Source organism: Hesperophylax consimilis, chromosome 24, assembly GCF_061612785.1.
Source record: "Hesperophylax consimilis isolate HC1 chromosome 24, BYU_Hcon_1.0, whole genome shotgun sequence".
In the NCBI taxonomy this organism is placed as follows: Eukaryota; Metazoa; Arthropoda; class Insecta; order Trichoptera; family Limnephilidae; genus Hesperophylax; species Hesperophylax consimilis.
The window spans coordinates 29,955,743-29,982,045 of record NC_142859.1 but is presented as its reverse complement, the minus strand read 5'-3'; the positions used below and the strand labels follow the sequence as shown (position 1 = coordinate 29,982,045).

At 34.9% G+C, this 26,303-nt stretch overlaps 1 protein-coding gene across 2 annotated transcripts in view; it reads left to right on the top strand.

Moving 5' to 3' along the window:
• LOC149412184 (opioid-binding protein/cell adhesion molecule-like) overlaps positions 1 to 26,303 on the top strand; it is a 542,679-nt gene that overhangs the window by 212,597 nt on the left and 303,779 nt on the right. For both annotated transcript variants that reach the window (XM_089646391.1, XM_089646392.1), the window contains one exon: positions 9,907 to 10,633. In XM_089646391.1, the coding sequence (XP_089502517.1) occupies positions 10,561 to 10,633 (73 nt within the window). In that variant the 5' untranslated portion in view covers positions 9,907 to 10,560. The remainder of the gene's footprint in view (positions 1 to 9,906; positions 10,634 to 26,303) is intronic.

Sequence of the window (26,303 nt, the reverse complement as noted above, 5' to 3'; positions counted from 1 at the left end):
TTGTTGTTGTTCCGAAGACAGTCTTGATATTTTCCTTTCTCAAAAGCTTGGCAATTTTGTCTGTCACATTGTGCACATAAGGCAGGAAGGCACAGCCTTTCGACTCTTGTTCAACTCTGTCTTCGTTTGGTGCAGATTTGGCTCTTATGATTTGCCTTGTCTGACTTGCTGGGTAGCCGTTACGCTCCAGTGCATCGGTCAGCTTCGTAAGTTCCGCTCCGATTTTACGTTCTTCGCATATTCTGGTCGCCCGGGTCACCAATGTATGGATAAGTCCTCTCTTCTGCGCTGGGTGGTGGTGCGAATCAGCGTGTAAGTACCGATTCGTATGGGTTGGTTTCCTATATACAGTATGCCCTAGGCTACCATCGTGTTTCCGCATCACCTCCACATCTAGAAAGGGCAGGATTTTATCTTCGTTTTCCAGTTCCATTGTGAATTTAATTTTGCTGTGGAGAGAATTAAGATGGTCCAGGAATTCGTTTAGTTTCTCCGTTCCATGAGGCCAAATGGCGAAGACATCGTCGACGTAGCGCCACCATACTTTAGGGACAGCCGAAGCTGTGTCGAGTGCCACTTCTTCAAACTTCTCCATAAAAAAGTTGGCTAGTACTGGCGATAACGGACTGCCCATCGCAACTCCCTCCAATTGCTCAAATAGTTCACCCTGAAATGCAAAGTATCCCGTTTTGAGGCAGTGTTCAAAAAGTTTGCAAATGTCTTCCTCATATATCTCCCTGAGCATTGTCATGGAGTCTTCTAGAGGCACATTTGTGAAAAGTGACACGACGTCAAAGCTGACCAGAATATCTCCTTCCTCAGTCTTAACTTTCTTGAGCTTACTTATCAGATCTGTTGAATCTTTAATCCACGATTCAGTTTTACCAGTTTGCATCTGCAGTAATCTTGAGAGGTATTGGGAAAGTTTGTATGTAGGAGCGCCAATAGCGCTGACAATCGGTCTCATTGGGATTTCCTTTTTATGTATTTTTGGGAGACCATACAGGGCAGGAGTTCTAGAGGCTTTTACAAAAAGCTTTTTTTTATTATTTATTTATTAACCAATATACATATAATACATAATTAAACAATATATATAATATATAATATTAGTGGTAACAATACCTCCCTAATTGAGAAATTCTCGTGTTTAGGGAGGGAGCACTATCAAATTGACAGTACTATACATACTTATCAGTTGTTACAATTTGGATGCATGAAGAATTACTTTTTTATATATAATAAAAATATAAGTAGCAATTGTTTTTTTTTTGTACATAATGAAAAATTATTTTTATACATAATGAAAATTATAAGATGGCATTTATTTTGTACATAATGGACACATTTTGGTTGGCACATCGTAACACATACTTAAAAATTATTTAATAGTAAAATGTTTTTTGAGTTTTTGTTTAAAAATTTCATAATTCCTCTCGGATTGTATTTCTATAGGGAGTTCGTTAAAGCATTTTATTGCTGAGTATGTGTAATGATGTTGGGCTGTTGTAGTATTAAGTTTAGGGATTATTATTTGTCCTAAGGTTCTCGGTCTGGTGCTAAATGACTTTATTGTTAGTTTGTCTTTATGGATTTGTAGTAATGCGTTTTTTTGATAAATTTTATTTATTGTTAATACTTTGAATTCATCGAATAATTTTTGGGTTGAATAGTCTAATTGTTTCTTAAGAATAATTTTGATGAGTCTTCTATGTACTATTTCAAGTGGGGTTAAGTTGGTTTTATACGCTCCTCCCCATCCTATTATTCCGTATTGCAGAACTGATTGGGCTAATGCATAGTAAACCTTTAGTAGCAAAGATTTATGTAATATATTTCTTAGTTTGAGGAATACGTAATAAAGTTTACGTATTCTATTTACAGTTTGCGCAATATGTTCAGTCCATTTAATATGTTGGTCTATAATTATGCCTAAATATTTAATATTACTTTTTTTTGAGATTTTTGAGCATTTAGGTGAATAGCAGTTGTCAGTATAATTATTACAAGAGTTATGGATAGTTATATTGGAATTTATTGTTGGGTGTATTTTGTCTGATAATGTGAAAGTCATGAAATAGGTTTTGTCAGAGTTTAAGGAGAGGTAATTGTCATCCAACCATTGTTTTAAGTTGTTTATTTCTACGTTCGCAGTTTGATAGGCTTCTTCCCAAGTTTTTTTTTCTATGATTAAAACTGTGTCGTCGGCGAAAGATATGATTTTTCCATTTTTTGGTACTGTAAGCATTTCATTCACGTAAATGATAAACAATATTGGGCCTAGAACTGTCCCTTGAGGAATTCCAAATTCGGAATAGGTGGGTTCACTCAATATATTGTTAATTTTTACGTGTTGGTGTCTTTTATGAAGATAACTTTTAAACCATTCTTTAACTGTTCCTTGAATTCCAATATTTTCTAATTTTTTTATTAGCTTCTTGTGGCTTATACTGTCAAAAGCTTTTCTTAGATCGATGAATATACTTAAACATTTATTTCCCGAGTCAAGAGCATTATATATTATAGAGGTTATTTTTGCGATTGCATCTTGCGTACCTAAATTTTCTCTGAAGCCGAATTGGTTATCATTAATGATTTTATTTGAAGTGATATGTTTAGTTAATTGTGACTTTACGACTTTTTCAAATATTTTTGCTACGTTAGATACAATAGATATGGGACGGTAGTTCGAGACGTCAGATGTAATTCCTGATTTGAAGATCGGGGTTATTATTGTATTTTTATATACTTTTGGGTAAATTCCTTGCTGTATGCTGTTATTAATGATATGTGCAATTGGTTTGGATATTAATTGTCTCATTTGTTTTAATATATTTACTGTGATATTATCAAAACCAGGGCTCGCGGACACTCGTAGGTTCATTATAATTTTTTCTATTTCTATTTGGGTGCATTTTTCAAATTTTTCAAAAATATTTTGGCAAGTTTGTGTGGATGTATTGGTAGTATTTTTAGGTTGGAACGAGTCGATTTTTTTGGCAAGTTTCTCTCCGACTTTAGCGAAGTAGTTGTTGAAAATATTTGCAATTTTAGTTGGTTCTTTTATTGAGTCTATTGTTTCGTTGTCATAAGTTATTTTATTTATTTGTTTATTTTTATTACCGTTGCCGATAATGTTGTTAATTGTAGCCCAGACTTTTTTGTTATCTTTACCACTATCTTCAATTTTTACCTTGAAGTAATTTTCTTTTGTTTTTTTAATTAAATTTGTAAGATTGTTTCTGTATTTTTTATATAATTGTAATAAAGTTAAGTCATTAGGTTGTTTTCGGGTTTGATAAAATAGTTTTTCTTTATTCCTAATTGAGGTAACTATTCCATGGGTGATCCAGGGCTTAATTTTTCTATGTTTTGATTTAGGTTTAACGTTTTTATGTATAGTTGCATTTATTATGTGTTCGCGAAGTGTTTTTTCGAATATAATTGAAGATTTTTCGGCATCTTCGGTGTTTAATGTTTCTTCCCATTTTTCCGATTTCAATTTTTGTTCAAGAAGTTGTATGTTTAAGGTTTTTATGTTATACTGTTTTAATGCAGTTTTGGAAAAGGACATATTTTTTTTTAAATGAAGAATTAAAAAACACGTGTAGTGATCGGTAATGTTTGTTTTCCAAATGACAGGTGTTAATTGTGTAGTTGTGTCAGCCTTAGTCCAGATATGATCAATACATGATGGGTTTTGTAGGGGCACAACTCTAGTGTAATCGTTTATACATGAAATGAAGTTAAGCTCAGCCATCGTATTAAGTAAATCATTTTTTTCGACGCTGTTTGAATTTAGACCTATATTTATATTGAAGTCACCCGTCACTATAGTATTTTGACATTTTGTTTTGTTTATTACATCTTTGAGGTTCTCTATAAATTGTTGAGTTTTTGATCCGTGGGTTCGGTAAACAGCAATAACTTGATAAATCTGATTATTTACTTTAAATTGTAATGCTACACAGTTCGTGAGGGTCATGTTTATTTCTTTATAAGATATATCTTGGTGTTTTTGGTTAACGTAAATAACTATGCCACTATTCTTGTTAATGTGTGTTTTCGTCGAAATACAAGTAAAGTTCGGTAATTGTGGTATATTATCTATATTTACTGTATTAAGGTGTGCCTCTGTCAAAACAATACAGTCGAGTTCAGTTTTTAAAAGACTAAGGGTGCATAATAATTCATTCATGTTTTTGTAAATGCTCCTAATATTTAAGTGCATAATTACTAATGAGTTTGTCATATTTTTGAAAACGAGGTTACATTCGTCAACATTATTACATACTTTTTCTGTTATATTATAAGTGCTATCTAGTTCATCCGTGATAATATTATTCATCAGAATTTGAAAACGTGTGTCTTATATAAGAGTAGTTGCGAATATATAACATAAGCTTATAAATAACATATAACATAAGCATGAAACGTATGTAGAATTTAGGTATATAAATAATATAAGACATAATGTTATAATGAAGATAAAACATAAGCATATAAAAAATGTAAAACGTAAGCTTTAGCATGTAAGATATACGAGAGATATAAGTGTTTAGTTGGTGCCAATATTTAACATAAGCATATACAATATATATGGCATAAGAATAGGTATATAAAGTGTAAATATAATTGTTGAAAATATAAGACCTAAGGATGTAAAGAATGTGAAGTATAATCATATTAAGAAAGTAAAACATGAGCTTATAAAGATTATAAAACATAAACATATAATGAATATGAAACGAAAACATAAGCATATAAAGTATACAAGAGATATAAGTTAATATAATCATATTAAGAAAGTAAAACATGAGCTTATAAAGATTATAAAACATCAGTATATAAAGAATAAGAAACGAAAACATAAGCAAATAAAGTACGTAAGAGATATAAGTTAGTATAACCATATTAAGTAGGTAAAACATGAGCTTATAAAGACTATAAAACATAAGCATATAAAGAATATGAAAAGAAAACATAAGCATGTAAGGTATACAACAGATATAAGGATTTGGTTGTTGTGAATGTTTTACATAACGATATAAAGTATATATAACAAAATCATAAGTATACAGAGTATATATATAGTTGTTGCGAATATATAACATAAGTATATAAAGGATATAGAGCATGAGTATGTTAAAACACAACATATACTTCTTGATTCTGTGTTTTACATAGAGATTTATGTGAAAAAGTATAAACATATGAAAGTAAGTTATGTGAGTATATCTAAACGAGCTTTGTTTATTGGTTATTGATTGAGGGAGACAAAATGTTTTTGTTTGTTTCGTTAATAATAATAGCAGGTGTTCCGTTGTCTTTGCGGACATATACTTGTCCTCCCTTTGTCCAGGCGAACTTAAACCAATTTTCGTGTGTAGCTTTTCTCGCGAGAAACCATAAATGTTTTGCGCGAAAAGTCAGGTGTTCCGAAATGTAAATTTGCAAACTTGGTCCTGCCATTCCGATAAGGGCGGTGTTAAGTTTGTCCTCACGGTTCGGGGCTTGTTTGTTGTAGTTTTTAATGTCTCTCAGGAAATCATCACGGTCGACGCTGGTTTTGAATTTCACTACGATTGGCCTGCGTTGATCTTTTTTGGACTTTTGGTTGATACGGTAAGCTGCATCGATGTTATTGGAATCGTTAGTGGATTTGGTTATTTTTTTAATGTTAAAAATGTAGTTATTTAAGTTTTCCCCGTTAATTTCGGGGATCCCCCTAATTTCAACATTTTTTGACTTATTTTGCCTGTCAATTTGTTCCATTTGGTTTTCTAGGACGTCGATTCTCGTTTCCAGCTCAGTGTTCCTTTTTTCAAGTAAACTGTTTGTGGCTTCTAGATCGTGGACACGATGTAAGATATCCTCATACTGTTTACTCATAGTTGCCAAAGTGGCGAGAATTTGGGTATTTTGCTCGAGCAACTTAGAAAGTAGTTCAGTGTCCACAAGGGCACTACCACTTGCTTTGATAGTGGGCACAGCACATAAGCATTTAGAACATTTTAACTGTGTGCGTCGCTCCTTGTTGAGGCGACGGTATGAACTTTCTGTTACCCCACCACAGAGTAAATGATATGTTCCTTTGCAAAGTGTACATATAAAAACGGACTCGTCTGAGAGGGTAGGCTCAGAACAGGCTTGGCAATTCATCATTTATGTATTTTGATTTTTTTAATGTTGATTCGTATTGGAGATTGATACAATTGATGGTGTGTATAATTTATTTTAGCGCCTGTTTGTTGGCAATTTTCGCAACACCCTTGCTGACTGGTACTAACGCCTGTTGGCAGGCAATCAACAATATGTTGTTAAATAAACGTACCCACATATGAACCACTGTTTCAAGTTTTTATATGGTGGAATCACTGTTAAAACGTAGAATTTTGCACGATTTTTGGTGTCTGTAGCATAAACACTTTGGTATTTGTTATCACACAATGTTATTATTTATGATAAACTTAACTGTTAACTGTTTGTAGATATTTAGGTAGAATACCGGGAATCACTTTGACGTATTTAATGTTATTTTTTAACTTGTACAAAAAATGACACAAATGTCTTTTACGAGTGTAAAAAATAGGCTCATGAAATGCGCGGTAGTCACTTTAACCTACACTGACACTTTTTTGACTTGTGTGGATTGTATTTTGCTTGCAGATTTAAAAAACACTACCGTAAACACTATTTGACACCGCTGTCAACAACTGAAGAGGAATGAATAGCTTAGACCAATCCTCTTTCCTGATGCTAGAAGCTTTCACTAGTTCCCTTGTCTTTATGTCAATCTTGTTGGTGGGGTTGTTTTTAATCTTCTTATAGGTGCCTGAATCGCACAAGAGGTCTTCCATCTTCTTTGTGTAGTCTGCCGTATTAATCACGACAGTGGCATTTCCTTTATCGGCTGGCAGAACCAAGATTTCCTCATTGGCGCGTAATTCTTTTAGGGCAATAAACTCTCCTTTCGTGATATTGGGGCGGGGTATTTCAGCCCTTTTCAAAATATGGCAAGTCTCTTGCCGGATGTCCTCTGCTTGCACCTCTGACATTTTGTGTACTTTCATCATTGTATGTAGTGCAGTCTCTACACCACATACGATGGATTCCACAGGTATCTTTTTGGGGGCCACTGCAAAATTCATCCCCTTTGCCAGTACAGAAGTTGCGTCTGGGCTCAACGCAAGGGTCGAAATGTTGATGACAACTTTATTTTGATCGAGTTGTTTTCGATCACCTTTTTTGTCTCGGTTGAGCCTTTCAAACTTTTGTTTCTGTCTCGCATCTGTTGACTGCTTAGATCTTACTGCTTGTTGGTAAGTCATGTTGTCAACTTTTCTCCAGTCTTCTTCGGTAAGGGTTGCACTTAGGTGCAGATGTAGTGTGCAACCCTTACCTAAGTGCAACCCTTACCGAAGAAGACTGGAGAAAAGTTGACAACATGATTTACCAACAAGCAGTAAGATCTAAGCAGTCAACAGATGCGAGACAGAAACAAAAGTTTGAAAGGCTCAACCGAGACAAAAAAGGTGATCGAAAACAACTCGATCAAAATAAAGTTGTCATCAACATTTCGACCCTTGCGTTGAGCCCAGACGCAACTTCTGTACTGGCAAAGGGGATGAATTTTGCAGTGGCCCCCAAAAAGATACCTGTGGAATCCATCGTATGTGGTGTAGAGACTGCACTACATACAATGATGAAAGTACACAAAATGTCAGAGGTGCAAGCAGAGGACATCCGGCAAGAGACTTGCCATATTTTGAAAAGGACTGAAATACCCCGCCCCAATATCACGAAAGGAGAGTTTATGGCCCTAAAAGAATTACGCGCCAATGAGGAAATCTTGGTTCTGCCAGCCGATAAAGGAAATGCCACTGTCGTGATTAATACGGCAGACTACACAAAGAAGATGGAAGACCTCTTGTGCGATTCAGGCACCTATAAGAAGATTAAAAACAACCCCACCAACAAGATTGACATAAAGACAAGGGAACTAGTGAAAGCTTCTAGCATCAGAAAAGAGGATTGGTCTAAGCTTTTTGTAAAAGCCTCTAGAACTCCTGCCCTGTATGGTCTCCCAAAAATACATAAAAAGGAAATCCCAATGAGACCGATTGTCAGCGCTATTGGCGCTCCTACATACAAACTTTCCCAATACCTCTCAAGATTACTGCAGATGCAAACTGGTAAAACTGAATCGTGGATTAAAGATTCAACAGATCTGATAAGTAAGCTCAAGAAAGTTAAGACTGAGGAAGGAGATATTCTGGTCAGCTTTGACGTCGTGTCACTTTTCACAAATGTGCCTCTAGAAGACTCCATGACAATGCTCAGGGAGATATATGAGGAAGACATTTGCAAACTTTTTGAACACTGCCTCAAAACGGGATACTTTGCATTTCAGGGTGAACTATTTGAGCAATTGGAGGGAGTTGCGATGGGCAGTCCGTTATCGCCAGTACTAGCCAACTTTTTTATGGAGAAGTTTGAAGAAGTGGCACTCGACACAGCTTCGGCTGTCCCTAAAGTATGGTGGCGCTACGTCGACGATGTCTTCGCCATTTGGCCTCATGGAACGGAGAAACTAAACGAATTCCTGGACCATCTTAATTCTCTCCACAGCAAAATTAAATTCACAATGGAACTGGAAAACGAAGATAAAATCCTGCCCTTTCTAGATGTGGAGGTGATGCGGAAACACGATGGTAGCCTAGGGCATACTGTATATAGGAAACCAACCCATACGAATCGGTACTTACACGCTGATTCGCACCACCACCCAGCGCAGAAGAGAGGACTTATCCATACATTGGTGACCCGGGCGACCAGAATATGCGAAGAACGTAAAATCGGAGCGGAACTTACGAAGCTGACCGATGCACTGGAGCGTAACGGCTACCCAGCAAGTCAGACAAGGCAAATCATAAGAGCCAAATCTGCACCAAACGAAGACAGAGTTGAACAAGAGTCGAAAGGCTGTGCCTTCCTGCCTTATGTGCACAATGTGACAGACAAAATTGCCAAGCTTTTGAGAAAGGAAAATATCAAGACTGTCTTCGGAACAACAACAAAGATACAGGACTTACTGAGGTCTGCAAAGACTAAGTTTCCTCTGGAAACAGATGGAGTGTATAAACTCAGCTGTTCCGGATGTGACAAGGTCTATGTAGGCCAGACAGAGCGGACTATCTCCAAAAGAATTTCGGAACACTTCAGAGCTTGTAAACTCGGCCACCCTGACAAATCGGCAATTGCCGAGCATTTGATTGACACCGGGCATTACTTTGGATTTGTTCCTGAAATCCTGGGGAGACCGAAAACTTATAGAGCACGGCTGATTACGGAGGCCATTGAAATTCATAAAAATCCCGTAAACATCAATAGAGACGATGGAGCTAAGCTTAATAGTTCTTGGTATCCGGTAATTGACAGATACACCAGAGCTAAACGAAGAAAACCACTTTAAATAAAAAAATGATACGTTAATGTTAGCTCAGAGGGTTGGAGCTGGCAACACGGTATCACAACCTCATACTTAAGCTCACATTTTAACACAACCTCAAATAAGACATCTGCCCTGATGATGGACACTGCAATGCTGTCCGAAACGTTGGCTAAAGAAGGAGTTAGCGCAACACGGCATAATACCCCAAAAACAAATAACAAAAATACTTTTGGCCGTGAAAATCTTAAATCATATTTGGTTGGATATATGTTTGTTTATAAACAAAAGGTTACTTATTAATATGTCCAACACAAAAATATATATTAATGTACATTATGAAGTTTTTATTTCTGTTATTTTCATTCCAGATCTTCGGTACAATTATTCATATTAGAGTTCCAGAACCTAGTACTCTGATTTGTATTCTAAAGTTTTGTTTTTGTTTGTTACAGATGGATTCAACCGCCCTGAAGAACTCAAAGAAAACGTGAATTATCTACCAATAGTTAAAGGAAAAGTCGCCGGTTGCTAGGTTAGTTAGGGTCACACGGCTCCAGTCACGTCTAAGGTTCAGTGAACATCAAAGGGTATAACTTTCAGTTGCTGGAAACAAGCTTTGAAACCTTTGCTAAGTTTTCGTGAATATAATTGTATTTGTAATAAATCAGCCAACGAAGAACGGAATGAAATACGATTACAATAGAAGGCATTGTTCTTATTGATACTGGTGAAACTAATCATACAAAATATCTTTTATGGTATTACCGAAACAGTGAAAATTTATCATCGATATCAGTTAAAGTGAAAATATTAATAATTCAGTGAGTTCGGAATTAAATTAATTCAAATGTTTAGTTTTCGTAATAATTAATTGTGAAATTTTATCACCAGTTTAAGCATTTTTAGTAAAAAATAGTAGAAAACTTATTTCACAAAGCATTTTACGACCGACAATTGAAAAACTAAACGTGTGAAATAGTAATTTTATCGCCGGTGAATTGATTATTTACTATACAAAGAGCAGTTCAACGGATTGTGTGAGCAGTTTGATATAAGTGACGGTGAATCCGATATGCCCCAAAGAGTAGGCAGAGAATGGTGACGTAATGTTTGCATCCAAACTGCGGCTTTTGTTCGCGGTTCTGCTACTCTACTTGAGAATAGCGCCCTCAAAACCAGGTAAATATGAACATTATTTTGGTTTCACCTAAATTAATAATATCTAATATTAATTAATTTCTCGGAAAAGTGATATCTTGTCCTAGATGTGACCGTATCCTTTTCTGATTTTTCTGTTTCAGATTATCTTTTAGAAATCGCTAATAGGTATTGTCTTCAATAATTAAATATTACGATTTGAGGTTGTACTCAATAAAGTTATTCCGAAAAATAAATATTCATTCTAGACTTGCAGAAAAGTCAATAGATGTCGCACATTAAAAATAAAAAAAATAAGGTAGGTCTATCTAAAAAGACGCTGTGTAGATTGCATTTAGTTCGGGTTGAATCTTGCGATCATACATAAAGATAGTTGCCAGTAAAAATGTGCGGTGAAAAAATGAAGACAATGTTGGTAGTTCTTATTCGAAGTATGATACAGTTAAAAGTGACCGACGGGGATAGGGTCTCATTAGCTCAGTAGAGCAGTGTCCCGGCAAGACAAGGGTCCTGGGTTCGTGTCCTAGATGTGACCGTATCCTTTTCTGATTTTTCTGTCTCAGATTTTTGTTTAGAAATCGCTAATAATGTCTTCAATAATTACATATTACAATTTGAGGTTTTACTCAATAAAGTTGTTCCGAAAAATGATATCTTTTCACTGATAGTTCTTTATTTATTTAGGAAAATCAACAGATAATTTTAAATTTATAATTGATAAACTTATAAAAATACAAATAAAATCTGATGGCATATTTTCACATAAACACCAAATTATAAAAAAACTAAGGGTTCAAAAACAGAACTAAACTGAACAGATGTTTAGAACATGAATAGTTTGCAACTGAACAGTATTCTTAGCCACAACATGATAACTCGCAGATGTTATTAAAATTTATAAATTATTTAATGTTAGCTAGAATTTACTTTTTTAACGTTCTTGAATTACACGAAAATATGTCAATATGATTAAATATATTATTAAGTAAGTTATACGCTCTGATTATAACAGCGTTTAGTTTGTTATTAGTAGAGCATTTATAAAGATGAAAAATTGATTTATCTCTAGTTTGTTCAAGAAGATAACCCAAAGAATATTATTAAAATTTCTATAAGATGAAAATAGGTCATTCTTCAGATTGCTCCTCACGGCCACGAAAGATACTAATCTAAAAAAACACACCGCATATTAAATAACATACATACTTACCTACTATTTGTGTGTTTAGTGTGTTTACGATAACCTTACCTAACCTAACCAAAATATTTCATTAACACGCTTTTCGCCAAACAGACTTGTTGTTATTCTGTACTCCTCTACCATATAAATAATCAGTCAAAATGTAGTCCGAAATTATTAGTGCTACACAAAATTAACAGAATTTGTAATTTTCAAGCTTAACAAAATGACATGTATCATGAACATTAAATGGACACTTCTTACAACTATTCTGAAAATAATGTCCATTGTATCCCTGGTTAAGTGATAGTTGCACATAAAGCTTGGCCACGAGCCTTTTGTGCAATCATTTTAATGGAAACAATAGTAACTAACGCAAACTGTGCCAAATTTATAGTTGAGCAAGTTAACAGCGCGAGAATTGTAATAAGTCACGGAAACAAACGTCTTTAAATTTATCTCCGAAGTTAATGATTCGGTTTCATTTGGCAAAATATTCTCTGTCACGAAAATATTAATGCGTTTTCAATTTTGGCGTCAATATTGGTTCATTTCTATTAATTTATGTCTCTTATAGAACTGTGATCTGTGATAATGTCTTGTTTTTGTTATATTTATCATTCAGAACACACGAGAAAAATGACTTTTGCTAATTAATAAGAATCTGTGCAAATTATTGGTAATTCCGGATAGTAGCAGGATTGCAGTCCTTACGAATGAATTAAAAGATTTCCTGATAAACTTTTAGGAAAATTACGTATGTATTATGATGTCGGAATACGTGTTCATGAAGATTCGAATATGTTTGCATTACAACAAAAATTCTTTGAACCGTCGCGTCGTGATATATCTCCGGAAGCATACGGATGAAACTCCAAAACACGAAATATTCAGAAGAGTCTTTTGTCAAAACGTGTTTTTAGCCAATCTCTCGCTATCTCCACAACTTGGATTGATAATAAAAAACAATATTAATTTAATTAATTTTTAATATTATCAAGGCACATCAATAAATGATTAGTATTATATTAACTAATGTTTTATTAATACGGCCTGTTAATTTATAATGATGGAAAAAAATGTTTTCTCTCCGTGATCGGAGTCAGTTTTGGATTATAAGTAGAATCGAACCATAAAACTCTGGAAAGTAAATAATATATATAATAAATATGAAGTGTGCTTTAAATTTATTAGTGTGCGATGAACGTTTTAAGTGAGCTAATACTAAATTGCACTTCAAATAAAGCTAATGAACGCTCGCAATGTTTACTCTTCAATAAAATGTATTAACAAAGTGGTAGTAATAATCCATCACTAAAGTCTATTCCATTTAGTAGAACCATTATACATTCAGTAACGTTGCTTGAAATGGCTTTCGCCGTGTTTAGCCGTTTGAGTGCCAAAAAAATTAATACAGTTGCTTGTAAAATGCCACCAAAAAAACATTATTTTTTATGAAACTATATATATTTTTTAAAACCCCATAAATTCTTTGAATTTTCAAGGATTTCGATGATTTTTTCGGTGTTTTATTAAAGAATATTGGTTTAGAATCACGCGGAGGAGGATCCCGAAGTCCATGCGTTTCGAAAAAATGAGAATTTTACGTACAGACGTACGCGCGAATCAGAACACGACTGACGCAATCGACGGAAATCGACGATCGGCAATCTTCGCTAAAACACGAATCGACGAAAATCGACGATTGGCACCCAAACGGTTAATAACCATATATAAATAGCCAGAACCTTTCCAAACTTCATATTTCCCACCCCCCGCCCCTCCCATTACCTTCAGCCTACCAGAATTCGCCCAGCTAGGGATGCCATAGATCCACTGTCTCCGGGCAGTTAGAATTCTCGGGAAGTTAAAAGTGTTAACACTGAAAATAAATTAACTTTTTTTTGTACGGTACCTACCTTATTTACACGGAGAAAACTGACTGATTACAAATATTGATAATTTATTTCTTAAAATTCTTCGAAATTTGGTTAAAACAGAGACTGCAGGCCGTAGGTTTCCTGTTAAACTTTTAGGAAAAAGGAATGTAAAAATGATGTCGATACACGTGTTCATACAAATAAAAACATTTTAGAATTTCGTAAAAGTATATTATAAAGGGACGGTGTACGTGCATAGACACGTGTTCCCATATATTAGGAATGTTCTAAAAGTTTAACAGGGAACTGCCTATAATCCCTTTTAACTGGGTTTGTGATGTTTTGGACATCCACAAAAATAAACGATAAATAATAAAATAACGTGCTCTAAAAATTTTTTGTTTAAACAACGACGGAAGATTTATTGACAGACAGGCCTTGAGTAAACAGATTCCCACGGGAAAGGGAAGACCGGAGGACAGTCGAGTTTGGAACTTGGGTGGATTGACAGTCCCGAGAAAGGGATACAAATCAGAAGTGTTGTTTGAAATTGCAGTTAATTATTGAATTCAAATGGTATTAGAGAATATTGCGGAATATTGAATTAAAGTGAAAGATTATTGATCCGGTGTTTGTGTGAAGTGAAAGTGATTCGACTCAGTGGGAAAACAATTAATAATAATGACAATAATAATAATTGGATAATTTGTAGAGCGCCGTTTTGTAAAAACCCACCTCAGGGGCGCCAGGTGTTGTGCAATCGCGATTGTGTTATAAAGTTGTGTTGATTTAAACGTGATTTCGTATACAGTTCGAACTAGATTGCTTGTCTTAAAAACATGAAAATAATAAAAATATTGATTGCGTTTTAAAATAGAGTGAATGTACTTAAAGGCAGGAAGTGTTTAATCGGGCTAGGTTATTGATTTGGCGAGATGGCATTCTATCCACGGAGACCGAAAACCAGAGAATCAAATAGATTATTAACTGTGGGTTCGAATCCTAACAGATTAGGGAGGTACAATTTTATTTACAGGAATATTTAATTACCCTTTTATAAGCGTAGGGAGGAGGTCGAAAATTAAAGTGATTTAGCTATATAGTGTAACCAGGTAAGCTTCACGCTGAGAATGAGAGGTGATTAACTGGGTGAGTTTTTATATTATTTATTAAATTTCAGAGGACCTTTTTAAAAGACGGATACAACTAAGTTTACGACACCTGCCGCCCAAATAATGTTATCATTAAAAGGAATACCCTAGACGGATTGTCAATCAGCTGTGAGTGAGAGACAGGCCAATGACTTTTCATATATAGGCCGAGAGGCGCGGAGTACAGTCAGTCAAAGGGGAAGTTTTGCTAGCGTATGCCGTCCCAAATTGAAAGCGATCGGATACAACCAGACGGAACAAAATGAAAACTTTTCTTCTGTTATTTGACTTTCTAATTTAATACTTTTCATCTATTATTTGACTTTCTAAGTTACGAATTGGGATGCACAAAAACAAATCTAAAGTCGAAAGAGGGAGATGGTAATCTCTGAAATAAAACTACCAACCGAACAACTTTTCTCAACAGGTATCTTTCGAGAGGTAGGCAGCCTCTTTAAATTAAATGCAAAAAAATCAAACCAATTATCCGTTTATACCTTACCTGAGAGGATAGGTATTCAGTAGAAGTTACCCATACCTAATACACGAGGATGCTAGTAACCTCATAAAATAAATACTGGAACCAAATATTAAAATACAGACAGTCCTCATCCCAAATTTGGCATATCGAGTAGACCTTACATATATCTCACATGATAATTGGCTGAATGGGTAGGCACACAACCTATCGTTAATAAGCAGGCAGAATGTCGACAAGATCGTCGTGTGTTATATGTGTATTGACCTAGAAAGGGATGTAAATCCCCGACGGCGTGGGAGTTACAACGTTTTCTAGAGGTGGTACGTAACTTAGGACCTTACGTGTCACATTTTCGCGACTAGATTCGTGATAAAGGGATGTTATGGTTTTCCCCTTCTACACTCAGTAAAGTAGTTTATCCTGGAGGTGTTTGAGATTGGGGCAATTCCGAAATTGGTGAAGAGACCTGGTTTTCTTTATTCTGGCGTGAAGGTTGCCGATTTGGAACAAGGGGAGACCCGGCCGGTTGTGATATCCAGACACGCAGATATCGATCGCCTTGCTCAAATTATCATCCATCAGTTTTGTTTGGTAAGCGGAGGAGCCAATCTTAACTTGAAAAAAATTCATTTCCTTTCCTCTCCTTCCCCTCCCAAAATATATACATGGATGGCGCCGACAACTAACACCATAAATTTATCGTATGTATATCACATATATAAAATCTAACACTTTATTATATTCACATTACCCTACGATAGGTAGAATCGAGTAGCTAGGGGGGGGTGAGCAGGCGACTTAGAAGATAAGGTTTATAAAATGGTTTTGAAAAACAGCGGTAATGGATTCAACTCACTCTATCTCAAAAGAACCAAGGGATACCACACAAAACATAAATAACTAGGTTTCTAAACCGAGAAACAAAAAACACAACACAACGTTCGGTGAAGCCTTTTTATACTGAACCGTCACGTGAAATGAGTACGTTCAAGGTCGTACGTCACGTGGACAAACTAGGATGTACACACTTGAAGGGGTGTGTAATAAAGAGAGGAGCAAAGACTTGTAGAGACGGCAGGGGAGGAATTTTCCATCCCTGCGAACACATATGCAAAGCCTTATGGAAAAGCTACCTATGGGACTTTAAAGAAAAATTATCGTAGAAAGAGGAGAAGGAAAAGTTTGAAGAGAAAGGGCAGATCATTACAGGTTACAAATTAAAATTTGAAGAGATTTTTGATTTTAGCTAGAAAATATAAAGACGCATTTATTTTTTCCTTAAAATCTAAATAAAAGCTCGATTACATCACCATTAAAGACTTTGGGAATAAATGTTATGGGGTTCGAATTCATGGGGTGTAAAATTGTGGGCTTTAATTTAAAGTACGGGCTTAGCATGGACGACGAATTATTATTCTAAGCGAGGAATTATATTCACCAGGCGATTAAAAGTTTAGATGAAAGTCACGGTTGGGAAACAATTCTTATTCCGGTAAAGTGTTCCATGAATTATTTTAATAATAATTTTAATATTTTGATGATTTGAATAGCGCCATTTTAATGCAGAATCACCCCAAGGGCGCTGCCTTTTCAACACGATGTAAGCAAGATCACCATATACATATAAATGTAAAGGTAATAACTAGAAGGTTCATACGTGCAAAACGCATCGCATTGGAACCTACTGGTAAGACGGCGAAATGACGCTGCTAGAATAATAGCGAAACCGCCGACCCATCTACTCGCGATTGCACCGATTATTCTCGAACACATTTTTGTACCTAAAAGCGACCTCAGTCAGTAGTCCATAGGTAGATACATCAATAACGGCTTAAAATAATTTAGTTGGTACCACCAATGTACGTAAATATATTACATTCTATTATCAGTGGTAGGCGCTTTTCAAAAGATTTAAAATATTTTAAAATCGGACAAAAATAATATGTATTGTTTCATAGTACTTTCACACAAACGAAGTATTGCATTCAATAATTCTAAACATAAACTTTTAGTGTGTACAGCTTAGACCCGCGCTGTGCAAGCGCTGTGGGGAACAACAAATGTATACACAATGATGAACATATGTACATGCATCGGACCATACCATATAATATGAAAAAAAAACAATGATTTGAACACTTACGTTGTTTTTCTTGTAGGTCAATTTGATTTCAACTGAATTACACTACGTTTTGAATTACAATGTTTTGGGTTGAAAATATGACGGAATTTAAAAGATTCTGAAAATATATATCTTTAATTAATATGTTGTCGATGATGGCATAATTATAAAATCATATTAATGTTACATTAGTTTGTCAAATCTTAGATATCTTGTCCTGTAAGATGCCGTTTAGTTAAATTGCATTTTGGATAAATGTTTCATTCTGTAAAGTGACTCGTATGCGCATTAAATTGCAGTACATTTTTTAATAATAAGTATAAAACCAATGGATGATTTTGTATATTATGGACCATTAAAGTAGAACTTTTATTACATTCATCTATTATGAATTATAATTTTCTAATATATTTTTTAAGAAACCGCTCAAGAGTCCCAACTGCTCTCAACCGTCTGGAGTCAGTGAGACCATGGTATCCATTAATTACAATGATTTAAAGTAATACATTTTGATTAATGTGAAAAATGTATACAATATAAGCTTGTTTACAATCTATTAGCAGATCTATGGTTAAAATGTGGACAGACTTTTTCCATACAAAAAGCTCGAAGTTATCAATCTAGTCAGTGTTTTATTTATGGAGTCAATCCTTTTTAGCTTGATACCATACAAGAGTCCCAACAGCCCAAAACAAGGCTTTGGACAAAGTTTAGAAATCATTCCCTTTCAAATAATATAAAACAGATGTATAAATAGCTTCATAATCTTCTGAGATCCTTAAGGCAGAAGGAACAACACCCCTGGGACTTGGGAAGATGTTACGCTCGGAAATAGATATATTTATCCGGATTATATTTATCTGGAAATTTTCCGAAGGCTGGAAGAGGTAAGATTGAGTAATTACTTAATGAGCCATTCCGCTGTTTATTCGATTGAAAATGAAGTGCCAAAAACTGACGCATATTCCGGAACCGACTCTTTTAGAATTTACCTTGGTCGGATAATTATGTCGAGTGTAATATCTTTCAGTACAGCCTTTTAAACTACATGGTTTACGAACTTTATCAGGAGACATTTTCACATAAGCAGATGATTCCAAATATTTACGATCACGACTTCCACGTTTATACAACAATAAACATCGTTTACCTACGTCGTTTCCGGGTAGTGGTGAGCGAAGCCTTTCTTTCTGTTACACGGGTCGTAATGGTAAAGAGAGCGAGAGATCAAACCACAACACTTTTTCATTGGTAGACGTAGAACGTCACAAAAAAACACAAAAATGTACATGTCTTTTCTTCGGTTTCGAATTTGGATCGGAGTTATTCCCCCCTGATTGACACTGAATATAATATAGTACGCGTAAAATAATGTAAAAACCGTGCATAGAATAAAGAACACAAGAAATGCGATGTGAACGTGATTCGTGATCCAAGTCAGAACGATCGGTCTTACATTTTTAATACAAAATTGTGTTTCATCATCGTTATGAAATTCAAATAGGATGACGATATATGACGTGACAAGTGTAAATGGGCTGAAAAAAATCTGTTTCAATCGTGATATTAGTTTCCATTCAAATCTATGCGGGAGGCATTTCTAGTGTGAATTATTCATGTTGTTTCTTGAAGTTTTTGTACGCAGAACAGATGAATAGCAAAATGAAATCATACCAAAAGTTTCATAACTCTCCTGAACGAGTGCGTATTGGAACGAACGCCGGGCAATTTTTTGCTAACGTCAAAGTTGAAAACTTCAATTTGGGAGACGGGTATGGGTACCGCCGTCCCGGGAAACATTTATTGCACAACAAACACCCTTGCCGTGGGTAAACTCAAGTGGTTTGCTATGTTTGGTGAGTAAGCAGGTGGGTTCGAGTCCATGGGATGAGCTTTGTCAGGGTCTTGGCGTCGGATGCGTTTGTCCATCTACTGCGAGGCGGATCGGATCGGGTGAGACTGGTTGTGGGAGACGTTTTGACCTCTCCAGCCGGACTCTCTCAACTCATCGCCTTTTACCACGGTGGGAAGGATGGATTCGTACATCTGTCAACCCTGGACACATTGAATCCCAAATCAATTCCTTCCCACCCCTCATACCTTTTTACTTCCCAGAACTTTCTCTCGTTCCTTTAAAAACACCCTTCGCACAGCATCTCTAAAGATGACACAGGCCCTGATGGATTTCAAGTTAATGTTAAAAAACTGTGAAAACTACAAACAATAAAATAAAACTGCCGGTTTTTACGTTAAAATAGCCGGTAAATATAGATAAAACACTAAATGTGTTTTGCTTATTATCTATATACTTACATTCGTTGTATTGTGAAGGGTTTCCAATTGCCAAATATTCCAAATGAACAAAATAATTACTTAGCGGTAAGTACGAGTAAATGTACATATTCAATTAGATTTCTAAATTCTTAATAATACATTCTCAACACGTACTTTGTAAAGGATTAGTTTTTCAATTTCTCACTGTTTACCTACATGAAATACGGGTAGTCAAAAACAGAGAGAATAATAAAAAAAACTTGATAAATAAGTGAGAAGAAACATAACAATTACCTACTTCGGTAGCTGATTTTTTGGTGTGCGATGAGGTTCTACTCGGAACATATTTTTAAAATTAATTTTGGATTCCAGAAAATTTTGTTTTCCGTCTAAAAAATTAAACGTTTATTAAATTGTCTATTTCAGATAGGCCTATTTCAGGTATGGTCTAAAACAGATATGGCCTTTTCTAATATGGCATATTTCAGATATGGCCTATTTCAGATAAAGTCTATTTCAGTTAAAGCCTATTTCAGATACGGCCTATTTAAGATATGGCCTATTTCAGATATGGACTATTTCAGATAATGCCTATTTCTGATATGGCCTATTTGAGATTTAGCTTATTTCAGATATGACCTATTTCAGATATTGCCTCTTTCAATTTGGCCTATTTAAAAAGGTGGTCTTTCACCAGGACGATGCTTGTTTTTATATTGTTTATATCACTTTAAATTAATGAAACCGCAACCTGCGGATTCGTATTTGAGAGACTTACCCCTCGACCGCGGAGACCATCACAACTGGCTATTATTCATTTATTGTACTGATCAAACAAGAAACACCAGCTACCTAAGTACTTCTAAATGATTTCTCATTTCATTTCTCCGAAAAAATTCTGCTTTCCAAGTTTCTGCAAATGCTGATAACAAGGTCGGCAAAGTTTCTAAGTCCTCCGTCATTCTTTTAAAAACGTGTTTTTCTTCCTCCTTGTTATCGTGAAATTTCTCCATGAAGGCTGTAGATTAAATTCTTTGGAAAGTTTTGTAACAGAAATATAAGCAAATTGAAAAACTTGTAATGTTTTAAATATTGCAGGAATTGTGTTGTGGACTCCGTAAGAGCCATTTTATGGCTGCTAACATTTATATTGGATAGCTTATTGTTTTCAATTCTGGATAAATGCGTTAAGAGTTTTTTTGAATCTTTGTTTTATTCAATTTTTCGTAGCATTGAAGAAGACGTCAAATATTAGAACCTTTTCCGAATGAAAAACTCTTGGAAACTTGGCTTGAATAAACAAGATAAAAACTTTTTTAAATTCTTAAAACAGAACATTCTCATACTAGTAGTTCTGTGAACCGTAGTAGGCCTAATACTATTCATTATTTTTTTTGTTAACTTTATGAAAAAATTTTATAGTCTATTTTTATTAACTTTAAAGTCAATTAAAATAAAATTACATAAATTACACTTATTTATTTAGGAAACCAAGTGATTTTTTAAAATATATAAATAATAATCTTTTAAATAAAACAAATAAAAAATTACAGATTTTCACATAAACATCAAATTATAACAAAAAACTAAGGGTCCGGTACCCACGGGCTAAAATATTTACCAAAATTCAAAATTTTAAATTTAGATACATAGTATAAAAAGATATAAGAAAACAAATTAATGACAATATCTTAACTGCACTACCAATAGCCATAATCACTAATATATACCTACAACTAAAATTGTTAAACAAATGTTTATAAAATGAATGGTATGCAACTGAACCTGGTTCATAACAACAACATGATAACTTGTAGTATGTTATTAACAATTATAAATTATTCAATGTAAGCTAGGATATATAATTTTAATTGTTCTTGACTTACACGAAAATATGTCAATATCGTCAAAATTATTATTAAATAAGTTACTCACTCTGATTATAAAGCGTCTTTTTTTGTAAAAATCAATAATTGATTTATCTCCAGTTCTCGAGCTTGGCACATTTATGTGACGAAAGGTGCGATATTTTTTTTTTTTTTTTTTTTTTAAAAAGAAAGACAAACATTCCCGGGTTACGAATAACCCAACAATGTTTGAAAATCTCCTACTACCACCACAGAAAGCCGAAAATGTTGCTTGTGTTGCGATGGAGGACTTAGCCAGCCGAGGAATCGAACACGCGACGCTCGGGTGAGACCCAAGCGCTATGCCCACTCAACCACTGACCGGTCAATACGAATGATATGAATGACGAATAAAGCCATTGATAATTTGGTGAAGGTGTTTTATATCTGCGTAATTTCTTCTAGTTTTAATGGCTTTTGTCCATTATAGTCCATGTTTATGTCATAATTATTAATATTTATCTTAAAATTTAATTTATGGACTAATTTCCTTTGGAGGGCTTCAATGCGCTTTATGTAAATATTATATGATTTATGATTTCATATGGGAAAAGCAATTCAAGATGACTGCGAACATAAGTAAAACGTAATGTTTTAAGTATTTGAATACCATTGAACTCTTTGCCAACACGGAATCCTAACATTTTTAGGACTTTCTTCACAATCATATCAATATGCACCTCAAATGTAAGCTTACTGTCAAGCAGAACAGGAAGGTCTTGAATATGAGACCTATTATAACCAAGTAATTGGCTGGCTATTCGGTAGTTATGGTAAAATACTTATACACTTATTTAATCCTTTAAACGTTCTCGTTTAGCATTCTTAAAGGTTATTTTGTGCTTACACTTCGACATCGTCAACCAATCAAATTAATTACAAAGAACCTTTATTAAAACTTTATCCTTAGCTTAAGACTAAGCGAAGGATAATTCATTTTTATTTTTCCGAACATTTTCAATAGAGAGTTCCTATAAACATTAAATGGGTATTTTTTTTTTTTTTTGGTAAACTAATGTTTAAGACAAGATTTTTTATGCATAGCACAAAGGGTAACAATTATTTTTATTAGCAATAATTATTAGCCTGAAACACTCATCCACACTGAAAAATCTCCTGATAAAAGATACATGACGCCAACGGGACTTGAACCCGTGTCCTTTCGATTTCCGGTCGACAGCTCTGACCACTGAGCTATGGCGGCTTATCTCTTATCCGCGAAATAATTCAATATATACTAGTGTTTCATTCAACAATTAGGTACTGCTTATTACATTTTTTCACCTGAAAACAATCAACTTTATTTTATATGAGAAAAGCATTGTAAGTTCTAATTACTGCTTATAAAAATAATTGTTACCCTTTGTGCTATGCATAAAAAATCTTGTCTTAAACATTAGATTACCAAAAAAAAAATTATTAATATTTGACAAGTTCTATTATCTTCACCAAAAAATGTAAAGGTTCAACGTACTTATTGTCTTCAGGCTTTAACAAAAGTGATGTCCGTATAGTCTAAATAACTAAAATTTGACAATGTTAGTTATTTAGACGATACTGACATCACATTTAAAGTTCAACGATTAGCGGCAAATAGTCCATTAAATAAATGGTTAAACTTTCAGTTTTACGCTGATCGTAAATTCCACTCAGCCACGTTGAAGATACTGAAATCGAAATTCAACTGAATAAATGATTTATTGAGTGTAATTGGCGAAAGAGGAATCAAGCATTTAATATTTATCATATTGCGTCAAACACTTTTAATCAAATTCGTTCTGTAGACTAGATTAATTGTAAATAAATTAAAAATACTAACTTGGGTTGTGACTCCGTTTCAATGAACTCTAGAGGTTTTGCTTCGAGTTAAGTGTCATCATTGAACGTGTTTGTTTGGAGAATTCAGCCAATCGATACAGTACCTATCTAAAACATATATCTGTGTTCTGTTGTGTAATTTTTAATACTTGTGAAAGCTGTTTCGCCTTCTGAAAGTATTTTTAAACTGTCACAGTTTGGAACACATATATTTAAATTGCATTTTTTTAGAAATTGGGAATGATTTGTCGATAAATCTGACTGTGCTAGTATTGGAAACCAATTAAGGTATTTTTGATTATTTTACGTAAAATGCCACTTCGTTTTTTTGTTATTTTTTAATTAAAAGTTTACAGGCTAAGAACTTTCCAATTATTAAATTTTTCTGCCTAACCGCCTAGAATTTACAGATAAATCATTCATAGCTTATATTTCTTGCTTTAGCAGACCACAAAGTGTGTATTTTTGAATGCTAATATTTTGGTCAACAACTCATTCCGTACATATCTGGTAAAGGACTTGACAATTTCTCCATGTATAGATCAATGATACTATTCTAGCACTACAATAAGGCAGGTCAAATACCCGGACCATATCTTTAGAGCAGTGTGGGTATCCTTTTCGCCGTCGGGGGTCATTTGGATGTTGGATCAGTATAACACGCGGGTCGCACTTAGATTTTGTTGGCAGAGAGAGATACAGAAGGGTTGGGGGTTGAGTCTGCTACTATAAATTTATAACTGCACTCGGAACCCGATAATGGTTTCCATTGAGTTGCATCTACAGATGAGTCTGCAAATCGAATTTTAAGTAGCGCTCATAACACAAGACTGGTTTAAACTTATAACTTATTCTGCAAAAGAGTTACAAGCTCGAATAATCCCTACACGGAAGAAGCTAATGTTTTCTTTCTATATTTTTGATACTAAAATTTAAAAAAACATTCGGAATACGCTAACAGTTTCTTTTGAATTGCGTTAGCAGCTGAATCCGCAACTGGAAGACAAAACTGATTTTAAGCTCAGTTTTAATCATTAAACGAGTCCTAAGCTTTTGTTAAAAGTATACCTATCACATGAAAATGTTAATCTTCCGATTATTGCAGCACACAGTCTGCATTTTGGATTTAATAACTACACATCGAACATGAATATGTTTTACTCCAAAATGCATCAGCAGATGATTACATTCTGAAAATAAAACAGGTTTTAACTCAAGAATGAATCTTTGTGCGAGTTCCCAACTTTTAATAAATCTATATATACATGGTTTCCTCTTTTGTGGCACGGAGTCTGCCACTAGTATTTTGTAACTGCACTTCAAACATAAGAATCCTTTTTTTCGAAATGTCTGCTGGTGGATCCACAACAGTTATTTTATTTTTATATTCTGAAAACAAAGCTGGTCTTAACTGAAGAGTGAATCCTTGTACAAGTCCCCAACTTTAATTAAAACTACATCCGGAACACGAAAATTTCTTACTCTTTTTGGAGCACATTGTCTACAACTATAATTGTAAAACTGTACTTATGTGTGAATGGCTTCCTTCTTAAATGCGCCTGTAGATGAATACATAACTCTTATTTTATCTTTTAGTCCACAGTTTAATTAGCACTACACTCATAATTTCTCATAACACGTTTAATTTCTTATTGTGCACACTCATGTACATGTCAACTACATTATATCTTTCTCTGAGTTTTGTGTGAAAATGTGTCTGAAACGCCGTGAAAGAAAATCGTTCTCGCGTTCTGAAAGTATTTTATTTGTGATCAGCAGGCCTCACCGAAAATGCTTGCGGACCGCGTCTAAAAGCCTCGCGGGCCGCACGTTCCCCACCCCTGATTTTGAAAATAGAGAGATCACAAGGGTATTGGGTGGCAGAGAATGTTGAATATTGGTTTACATATTTACGTTTTCCCTTCGTTTCCATCGATCCATTACGTTCCATAATCATTTTAATGATTTTAGTGTAAGGAGTAATCGAATAATAATAGGAATCGAATAATATAGACCTAAAACTGAAAATACTCCTCATCAAGACCTATGTATGGAGTATCTTGATGCACGGCTGCGAGACATGGTGCCTATCCGAAAGAGATAAACGGAGACTAGAGGCTTTTGAGATGTGGTCCTATAGAAGACTGTTAGGAATTTCCTGGAGAGACCATATTACAAATGAGGAGGTCCTCCAAAGAATCGAAGGAGGAAGGCACCTGCTCAGGACCTTGTCCGAAAGGCGTGCATGATGGATCGGCCATGTTATACGACAAGAAGGCCTCTTGCATGTCATAATAGAGGGTATGACCGAGGGGACCAACTCTAGGGGACGCCCACGCCGAGAGTACCTGGAGGACCTGCTGGTGGACGTGCGCTGCTCATCATATGCAGAAGTCAAAAGAGCCGCACAAGACAGAGAAGAATGGAAGAGGAGATTAGATGAAATTGCTGCAAACCAATCCCAGGATTGAAACCAGAGAGAGAGAGAAGGAGTATATATGACGCGGAAGGAAATGAGAACATAAATCGGGATGCCCTTCTTAGTTGGGTCAAGTCAAGAACCAGAATAACAAGAGCATGTTTGGGACGATGTTTGAATCTGAATGATGCAAGATACATGTGCGAGAGTGAAGCAGAGATGCGTGGCGGTCTATCCTTTCTGCCAACCCTTGCGAGAAAAAGTTCCGAAGCTGTGCCAGAGCAGCTTAATCTATTGCCGGTCAGTTATGGCATCTTTAAAATGATCGCCCCAGAGGTAGACTTGGTTAGAAATCGAAATATTGCTTGACACGGCCTTATCCGTGTTTAAAGTCCAGATCTAAATCGCCATCTTCCTTTTCTCTATCTTCTTTCACTACCTACCTCATTCAACCTCACA